Consider the following 10,705-nt stretch of genomic DNA (forward strand, 5'->3'; position numbering starts at 1 on the left):
AATAAATATACTTATAATCGAATTATTACTTGTATTTTGTGTAATAGCATCTCCAATATTCCCCATCCCCATTTCCTCACAGAAAAGTACAGTAATTAATCCTCGATGGCACTGGACTTAAAATTACTGTAAAACTATACTGCGTGAAAATATGAAAGTGCGAACGACGATGGTAAAATCTTCTGGTGACATTTGGTAAAGCTACTGGTTAAATTTACCAGTCCAGTGCGAACAGGGTTTTATTGTTTTCAATTTAATTCGGCCTTGTGGGAAGAAAATTAAATGACGAAAACGAACGGTGTATGAAATAATTTACAGAGAACTAATGTAGGCCTATTAATCTATATGCACATGCTTAGTAATGTCCAAGTCTATTACCTGATATATATATAAACAAATCAGGCAAAGAACATTAATTCTAAACCGCCTGGTAATATACTGAAATTTAATTTAGGCGGGATCTCCAAAGAGATACTTTTATATGTTCATTGCCTAATGCGTTTATATACATAAAAGTATATCTTCGGAGATCCCGCCTCGTGAATAAATACTGAAAGATGAGGGCGTATCAATTTGATCTCTGGTGCGCGTGCGTACAACTGAGGACTAGTGCTGTTCCGCCGTACCACGCCGAGAATGTTAAAGAGTCGCTTTTTATTTTTGTATCTCCATTGAGATCCAGCCACTGATACCCACAGCATTGTCATTTTTTTAAGTAATTTGCCTTTGGATTTATATATATATATATATAAACACATCAGGCAATGAACATTAATTCTAAACCGCCCGGTGATATACTGAAATTTTAATTAATTAATTTGAAACGATAAAGATGAGGAAATCTGTGAGAATGAGAAAAAGTCGCCCCAACCGAGACTCGAATATATTCCGTGCCTTACTTATCTGGATAAACCGACAATAGCGCTGGTACAAGATACTCGAATAGTAGAAAATTCATTGAACACCCCTCTCCATAAATGATAAGTCTTGGAACCGAGTCACTTTTAAGCGTGGCGGTGTGCCGCTAGTATTATTAATTAGTAAATATTTCTTAGCAAAGAAGTAGTTTAGAAGTCAAACAATGCATGTTTTCGAGATACTCGAACGTCGTTAAAGATTTTCGCTACCTACGGTGTTCAGATCACCACATGAGCACATGAAGCCTTAATTCCAGGAGCAGAGGAAAGTAGATACTACTATATTTTTAGTTACCTAGATAAACCGCCCCCGTCTTCTCACACAAGAGGTCTTGAGAAATTATATTGGTGGTTTGTGGAAATGGTCCCACAAACCACAGGGCGTTGTTTGTGAACTGATCATTATTTTACTGACTAGGGTTTCTTGTTTGTGTGACTTATGCCCGAATCTCATGCATTTTTTTAAATTTCTGTCCAGTAGGCCTAAAAGCACCTTAAACTCACCGACAATAAACATGCGGAAATAAATTACGAGTATCAAACAATGAAAGAATATACCTTTATTGGCAAGTACAATCAAGTTTTTATTAATTGAGTACAATCAAGTTTTTATTAATTGAGTACAATCAAGTTTTTATTAATTGAGTACAATCAAGTTTTTATTAATTGAGTACAATCAAGTTTTTATTAATTGAGTACAATCAAGTTTTTATTAATTGAGTACAATCAAGTTTTTATTAATTGAGTACAATCAAGTTTTTATTAATTGAGTACAATCAAGTTTTTATTGTATTACTAACAAACATAAGTGTACCCTTTCCGTCACGTTTCATTCAATAAAAGTTGTCTTACAAGGTTAACAAACAAACATTATTTCCTGTTTTTGTTCTCAAACACTTTGACAAACTACAGTAATTGACTACAACCAGGTAGAGCGCCATCTATGAAAAAAGGATTTGCATAAAATGATCAAAACAAAACAACATGCATTGCGTCAATTTAAATCTATTCAATTCTTATTCTATTTTTCATTAAAATGAGTTAAAAATCATAAAAACATACTGATTAGTAACATTACAACAACAAATCCTCGGTTCATAGACAAAAATAATCAACCGAAAACGATTGATTATTAATATCTTAACTCTTAAATTAGTTGAACTGAACAACAATTCAAAACTTTAATTTGCTGCAGTTTAAGCAATGAGTGAGTGGCCATAATTTTTAATGTAATCTAAATATCATTAGACCTAGGCCTATATTTTTATTAAAAACAAATATATTGGATTATTAGTTTAAAAAAACTGGCACGTCACTAAGTTTCTACGTGCGTAGAGTTAAATCCTCCCCCTGTCCCACCTTCCTCAAAATAATACCAAAGCTACTCGATCAAAGCCCACATGAGGCCAAATAGTTATAGCAGAGAAACCGTATACTGTGGACAAATTTTGTATAATCTCTAAATAATTAATGACTTTTATGCATTTTTTGCCCTCAGATTTTTGTAAAGCTGTTAAGTCCTATATTGTTGCCTGATAGAAATGCTCATTGCGTATCATCCTGATAAATTGATACGATAACTACTTCTTTTCTTGGCTAACACCTCTTCTGAAACCGGTTAGTTCCTGTTCCACCTCCTGCTATTTCGACGTCTATAATAATAAGCGTATGTCCAGTCGTAATGATTGTTTCCCTTTACGGCAAGATACCAGTATTTACGTGGCATACAATCACAACTCTGGCATCCGTTTGTTTCCACGCGGTATCCATAGTAACAAGGCCATGGACATGATCGTTCCGGACAAAACGTCTTACCTTTGAAACAAAAGTAATAATATATACATATTTAAAAATACGAAACTGTTTTGTCAGGTATTTTGATTCCCTGTGAATTTCTGGAGTGGAGGGGCGTTGTGTGTTGGAAATGTTTGTGTTTTTGGGTAATGTTTAAACAAGGGAGTAAATTACAATTAATAATTTCATACTTCCCTGGTTTGAAGAAATAATAATCGGGAGTATCCCTAGACAGTTGAGTTGTCACCAAGCGTACGTGGGCACACTGTAAACTACAGCCATAATATCGGCACATGTTCAAAACACTTCTCGACCATGACTATTCTAGTTCTCAAATAAGGCCTTAAAACCCAGTGTACACATCTGGCTCGTGTGTACTTACCTTGGTTCGCACTAGAACGTACCGCAAGGACGTAAACGCAACGCAAGCGTTTTAACCAATGACAAGCGAAGTTATAGACAGTATAAAGCTTGGTTCCCACTAGAACGTAACGCAAGGACGTAAACGCAACGCAAGCGTTTTAACCAATGACAAGCGAAGTTAGCAAAATCACAAGCGAATAAGCCATCGCTTGTGATTGGTCAATTCACTTGCGTTGCGTTACGTCCTTGCGTTGCGTCGCTAGTTGGAACCACGCTTTAAAGAACCCCTGTGCAACTTTCGGAAAGAGTAGTGGTTTGGTTTAATGTTGCGTTTGTATGTGGTCCAAAACTGGATTATTAAGGAAAACACTAATGATCCCATATATCACTTACTCAGCAAAGCATAAATGTTGTAAGTGTGTTTCCTTTAATCATAAGTCACGTAGAATGTCTTATCGTCAGTATTGTGAAAATGACAATGCTTTCCTCTGTGATCGTTTGTGCTATTGTCACGTATATTAAATGATAGAGAAAGTACAAATAAAGTACAGTTTGTAGATTCAAATCATTTTAACATTAAATTTACAATGATTTCCATCCAGATCCGTACATGCTTATCCCCTAAAAGTCACATCATGCTGCCAATTGGCCCTCTTGTCTGTCCACGACAGTGGCTGTGCGAGCTAAAACGGGGGTCCCTACTCGTGTCGGAAGGTGCACACGAGAAGACTCGTTCTATCACCAGAACTATGCTGCCAGCAGTTGGTCTCGAATCTAATTGTCGATGTTATAGCTACGTATATTACGCCGCTGTCTTAACCACTCGGCCACTACTAAAATGTCAATAATTATTGAATTGAATCCAAATCCATTACTAACCTGGAGTACACTGTGAACAAGCCCACACTTTGCCGACACACGTACTGTAATTTAAAGTAAAACAAAATAATAATTTTAAAAAAACCATTATATATTTTAGGAAGATGTTTTGTTGAATGAAAAATACTAAATTCATTATCCAAAGTGACACAAACTTGGATCTATCAGCAATCGTAATATATTTCCAAGATAGAATAATGATAAGAAATTGAGTTTATCATATCAATTACCCTTCAGATGTGTGTTTTTATCTAAAGAATAACAGCAAACATAATATATATAGCGTAAAAAGTCTACACAAATTTGAACCATTGATATTTTGCATTAATTCCGAATATGAATATCGGACGGTGACGGTAATCGAAACAAATGTGTTATATTATTTAAAGCTTGACTCCCACAGATTAGGATCAAAATAAGTTATTTAAGGTAAAATTTTAATTGGAATTATATTATTAATGGAAATGCTAATTAAAAGCAGAAACAAAAATATGGACTTTTACCATTCTTTGCATGTCCTCCAGTTCTCCTTTCTCTCATTGTACTTCCACCATTTTCCATCTTCATTGTCGTAACAGTCTCGGCTTGCTAAATAGAATTAAAGGAATCGGCAAAAATACCATAAAAATACAACAGAGGTATTCATGATTACTTGGTTTTCGCAAATCAAACATGAATATTGTCGGTAAGTCCACATACGTTCGATATCTGTGGTGGAACTGGTCAGCGGACAGCCATTGTAAATGGGATAATGGTAATCATTGCTTTGTTGATACTGTGACATGTTAATTAAATTTGACAATAAAATTATGCCTTGTTTTTTTTATTCAGTATTTTACACAGAGGCGCCTTACAAGATGGAACCACCGTAGCTTCAAGGGGCCTCTTATTAACAAATACAACAAATGTTATGCCTAGTTCGTTCTGTGGATGTGGATGTGGATGGATAACTTTAATTTAATAACTTAGAGAGACGAGTTAAACAAAAACGAAGTAATTTGACAAAATACAAAAAAAACTTACTGTCTGTGGACTTTCCAAGTTTTTAGTAAAGATTGTTAATTATACGGTTAGTTGTTCAAATTCACTTTCCAAGTGAATTTGTAACAATTGGCTCGTAAGTTAACTCACAGGGAAGAGAAAATAGATGTCAATTACCAATATCAATAAAAAAAAATATTTTAGTTAAAAATTATCCTTAAAAAGTTATCATTTTGCTCCGGTTTTGGGTGTGACATGTCATGCATCTTGTTCATTACCTCCACATACTCCCCTATGATGTACAGCCAAGTTTGAATTAATACATCTGCGATGATTATGAAACATACACATGTTGCTGTATGTGACACCATCGAGCGCACATACCGGGTGATACGACAAACTGCATGGTATAAAACATTCCACTAAAATGAAGAAAATGATTAAAAAAATTGCGATGTATGTTGTCATCATAAGACAGTTTAAAATTATCATTGACATCACAAAAAAGGCGTTGCCGTTGTCATTTTGCATCTATCATATTGAGGCATATCTCGACATTCGCTACTACAGTTCTAATTGTCTTTTTTGTATAAACACCAATTTAGTCGTTCGATTTTCTTCATTGTAGTCTACTTGCTTGTTTTGTTGTGATTTGTAAGAGTGTCTGTGTCATCAGTGGCATTTAACTTGGGATATGCTTACTAATTAGGCCTATGTTTATTTACAGGATATTATCTTAGTAAAGTCAAGTTATATTATGTTGATTTGAATTTTCTAAAAAGATAACTTAATGTTTCAGGCAACTCAAATTGAATATTAATTTTATCGATTTAATTCGTGAACATTATTTTTAAATGACGAGTTAACGTTTGCCAGCATTTCAACTGAAATTGATTGGATCCTGCTAGACTGGTCACATAATTGTGAAAACCGCCGTTTTCACAAAATATGGATAATTTAGAAATTTAGAACTCATAAATCGAGTCAATCCCAAAGGATAAGTATAATTTGCTGAGACACTGATAAGTTGCTTTCTTGAATTCCGGTTAATTATCAAACTATTAGACAACTACAATTCATCATCAATATTATTAAATTAGTTATTATGTAGTAGTGATTTAGCAGTATCAGAAGTGTTTACACACATTACCAAATTTATTTTGATGTGTGATCTAACATTGATATACAGATTCTTAACGATGATTCGTCGCATAATGTATGTCAATAACTCCTTCTTTGAAAGGAGTATAGTCAAGAAAAGTACTTTCGACTAAAATCTTGTTAATGTATAGGTTATAATCAACAAAAATGTACATAAGACGGTTTATTTCCACTTATATATCTGGATGTGCTTTCCAACACTCATTGTACTACAAAATCAAGACAACAATAACCAGAATAGGGTTAGGGTTAAACATTAAAGGCTTATTCAGAAACATTTATTAGAAAATACTTGTATATAATTCACTACTTTCCGTGATGTTCTTAACAACGATAGATTAAAACTTGGTTTTAGAGAGGCATCAGTAAATGTTGGAAATTATAGTTTTTGGTAAAAACGTCCTTATTTTATTAGCCCATAAAACGGTTACATGTCTATATCAAAATCAGTAGCAGAATAAGAAACAATGAAAACAATATGAAAACTTAATTTAATTTTTACCTTGGCAATAAAGGGTCTGTGAAATAAATGTTAAAGCGCACTATTATGACAATCGGCACGTATATCCTAATACTGATTAAATTACGCATTAATTCAATAACTTCCTATCGTTGTTATAACAGTATAGCTATGGCCCATAGGAATTCACCTAGGTACAAAACACAATACTATAGTACTTTAAAAATGTTTTTAAACAGTCAATGTAGTTGTCAAGTTTGATACAAAACTCTGTCGGTCTAGACTGAAATAACAAGAGCATGATGGAATTGTAGTTATATTTCAGTTAAACAATTATATAATTTTCTCAAAAGTCTTTCCCCTATAATTTATAATTATGTCATACTTATATTGAAATGTAAATACAATGTTTTACTGATGATGGTCTGCTATCTGTGACTAAGATCTCCTTCTAATCAGCTAAATAAGGGTATAGTGCAATTACGCACACATGGTTAGATTCTCAAATGGAAAGAATTGAAGAGACTTGTTGGATTTGTTAGAAGAAACACACAAAAAAAAGCAACTCTACAAAGGAAGCCTGAAAGGAAAAACAGGTTAGAAAAACAAATATCAAGAAGTCTTTGGCATTTGAGCAAAACGGTTTCAACTTAAACTTTATGAAATCATATTTCGAAAAACACTGTAAAAATAAACTAAAAAATAAACTATTTTTTTATTTTTTCCCTCGTTACCTCGTTAATTTAATATTAATATAATGAATAAACACAAATGTTTTCAATGTATTCGTTGTTTATCATGCTTATATTACACCTAGTAACTGTGTGTGTTTGGAGAACCACGCGTAATTGATTTTTTAATTATTTGAAACAACTGCAACTCTACGTGTTTGTCAGTATAGACCTTGAGTTACTGAATAATAATTTCAGGAAAAGTTCCTGAATGAATATTAGTCGAAAAATTAAATTATTTGTTCATAACATTTAATCAATATTTTAATTACTAAATAAAACGAGTTGATAGTGGTTGCGCAGAGGAAGTACAAATCATTATTTGGGTCAATTACAGGTCATATTGAAAATGTTATTCAGTTTGTTGGAGAGAAACAGGTTATAGCTATTTTCTAAAATATCACGTTTTATACAGCCCTAGTTATGTGACTTCATGGTAAGTTGAATGAGAAATAACCTTTTTTGTATGAGGCAGTCTATAACCGTTTGGTCAGTGAGGAGTGCAATTACACCCTCTGGTTTGGGCGTACATTCTGATTAGGCCTAATACTACTATGCTGTGTAACCAGGGAATTACTTCACTATTAGAGCATCTTGAGAGAAGAGAGCATGTCTATTATACAATTTTATCTTTATAAGAACACATTTTTTATAAGAACGTAGCTGAAATACAAAGAACAAAATAATAATAATTAAAATTAGGCCTAGGCCTATATACAAACACAATTTTACTTCTTGAAAGTTTTTGTTTTATAGTAAGAACCAAACCTTCACTTTTTGGAAGAGGCACATGCTTCGTAGCCTACCGTCTCTTGTCGTGTATATGATAAGCCTAATGTAATGGACATAATTTTCTTTGATCACAATTAACCGTGGTTATATTATTAATATTTTATTAATTCACTTACAAACAGGAAATATAAAAGCTAATGTTTTTTAACAAACCAACTGAAATTATTGAACTGTTAATCATTTATAATAATTATATTATTTATAATTATATTAAATATATTTTTTACAAAACAGGAATGTTATGGTTTATACACAAGAAGCAATAATATTAAATAGGGATGTTTTTAGCATTTATATTGACTTTTTTTTGCAATTGACTAATTATCTGGTGATACGGATTAAGAATGTTTTCTTATTCAATAATGAAAACATTTTTAACGCTGTTAAAATAATTGAATGCGTGTTTTACACACACGTGATGCTGTTCGAATTTGTTCAACGGGCCTTATATAGGCCTACTCTGTTCCTTTCCCTAAAAACACACGGTGGCAAGTCATTCAAAGTGATGTTGTTTATAGTCTTAATTTTTGTGACTGAAAAAAGATGATTATTTTATGTTTAGTATGGCCTGCAACAGATTTGTTAATTAGTAACTTCCGAATATTCACTACGGTATTGAATTGAATTCATTTGTACTTGAGTCGTTTATAATACACGATATCATGTCTAGGCCTACTAACTTTGTTATTCAATTTGTGCTGGCTTATAATTTCTACTGTCGTTGTTCTACTTTTGATGTTTCGCGTAACACAACTACTATGCTTTCTTAATGCATTATATCTGTATTGTCTCTGCTTAGTTGTGTATTAATTAACTTACGGTATTACATAGTCACATACATTGTGTGTATCATTGTCGATTAGGTCTGCTCTCATTTTGTAACAGGTGTACTAAAATGTATTCACGCTATGTATTGAGATGCAATGTCAAGTTTCGATAGATTCTTTGTTGTTGTTTCAAAGAGGCCTCTGTTGCCTGTTCATCATTATTTAAAAAATTAATAGAAAGCAGAAGTCCATCAACGAATAATTCAATATGGAATGTACGGACGTTTTGGATGAAATCGCTGTATACATTGTAATATTGAATGGAATAGGGCTACTAATGCGTTTTCAATTCAATTTTTTTTTTTGAATCGCTGGTCCATGGAAAATAACATAATTACATATAACTAAATAGTACGCTCGCTTCGATCGCGTACCATCTAGGTCGTTCCCACAATGATGCTTCTCGAATACACAGTAATTTCAGCGTAAAACAAGGCCAGTCGCGTTCTCAAGTTTGAGTTAGTGTTTACCGACCAAACGACCGACCGACCAACCGACCGACATGATGAGCTGTAGAGTCGCGTTGCAATCACGCGACTGAAACTGTTAATGTACGTAGGCCTACCACAGGACTTTAATACATTGTCGTTTACAGAAAGGAATAAATGACACGATTATTTATGTAGGCAAGTACTAAAATTAGCAACATGGTGAATTCTTCCGAAAGAAAAACTTGTCACAAAGTGAGTCCAAATTGTTGATTTGGACTCATATAAATAAATTCAATTTGTGTTTTGTATATAACATTAAGTTGAGGGATGTGGAAGAGGATAGGTACAAAGAGGAACAATTTTTTAAATATATTCTTTATCCACTTTAAATGATTAATTTATACAAATGTTGAGAAGCAATATGTATACTATGAGTTTATGTAGGGCCTACCCACACTTTTTATTTAAAAAACACAAACCCCGCAGTGTATATATCAATGTCTTATTAATTTAACCCAAGTTATCGTTTTTGTGAACATTCATATCATTAAAAATTCACAGAATATCATTGGGAAAATAAAAATAACTTTCTTACGTCTATGAACACAAATTAATTTGGTTTTATAATATAACACTATTTATTATAAATTATAATATTTTTGGAAGAAGATATACAAATCACAAAATTGTTTGTAGAAAACATCACGTTACCTTTCTTTGCTTCAAAATGGTGATACTAGGCTCTAATTAAAAAACTAGGCCAGAAATAAATATTGTGAATACAAAAATACAAAATAAATGTCTAGAAAGAGGACGATGTTCTTTAAAATCAAGAGCATGCAACAGATGACAAAATGCGGCATCACCATTTAAACTTATTTTAATTTTAACCGGTAGCCATGACTTAAAGTTTGTTTAAAAAACTTATTTTGGCCTCGATCCACACACCACCTTATCCTGATTTTGTTATTTCAGTTATTGAATACTATACTATCATGTGATTGTATTTATTTGTGTGTGGAAAACCAATAAAACAAACATAACATGAAAACATACAGATCAAAATTGAAATAACAAAATAAACTGTAAATAAAACTAAAAATGTTGACTGACATCTGGGATTAAATACTAGTAATGAATGCCTATATTACTGATTAAACCATACCTACCTTGTTGTTGAGCAGCACATACACTAAGGAGACCCAGTCCCACAAGGGTGGATATGGCGAGCATGTTAAACTTCACAACGTTCACAACTCTACTGTACGACAGTACTATAACTTCACAAGTTGTTGATTATGTACTTTTTACGCCTACGGACTTTACAGTTAGTCTGAGAAACTCAGTGGGTTCGTAAACAAAAACAGTA

At 32.9% G+C, this 10,705-nt stretch overlaps 1 protein-coding gene across 1 annotated transcript; it reads right to left on the minus strand.

Annotated features, from left to right (window-relative positions):
* Window positions 1–1,487: 1,487 nt before the first annotated feature.
* LOC140054416 (uncharacterized) lies at window positions 1,488–10,657 on the minus strand. The gene is made up of 5 exons (XM_072099392.1): window positions 10,506–10,657; window positions 5,213–5,356; window positions 4,457–4,541; window positions 3,954–3,997; window positions 1,488–2,732 (listed from the first exon to the last, which is right to left on the minus strand). The coding sequence occupies exons 1-5, from the start codon at window positions 10,567–10,569 to the stop codon at window positions 2,536–2,538; spliced, it is 534 nt and encodes a 177-aa protein (XP_071955493.1). The 5' UTR covers window positions 10,570–10,657; the 3' UTR covers window positions 1,488–2,535.
* Between the last annotated feature and the right edge of the window lie 48 nt (window positions 10,658–10,705).

The sequence above is a fragment of the Antedon mediterranea genome, chromosome 7 (genome assembly GCF_964355755.1).
Source record: "Antedon mediterranea chromosome 7, ecAntMedi1.1, whole genome shotgun sequence".
Classification (NCBI taxonomy): domain Eukaryota; kingdom Metazoa; phylum Echinodermata; class Crinoidea; order Comatulida; family Antedonidae; genus Antedon; species Antedon mediterranea.

What these genes read in the sequence shown, in the direction of transcription:
- LOC140054416 (XM_072099392.1), bottom strand. Translation starts at nt 10,569, where the DNA reads ATGCTCGCCATATCCACCCTTGTGGGACTGGGTCTCCTTAGTGTATGT. An exon ending in ATGTGCTGCTCAACAACAAG is followed by an intron (nt 5,357 to 10,505) that starts GTAGGTATGGTT and finishes TCTTCATTTTAG; the next exon opens with TGGAATGTTTTATACCATGC. An exon ending in TGGAGGACATGCAAAGAATG is followed by an intron (nt 3,998 to 4,456) that starts GTAAAAGTCCAT and finishes TTTAAATTACAG; the next exon opens with TACGTGTGTCGGCAAAGTGT.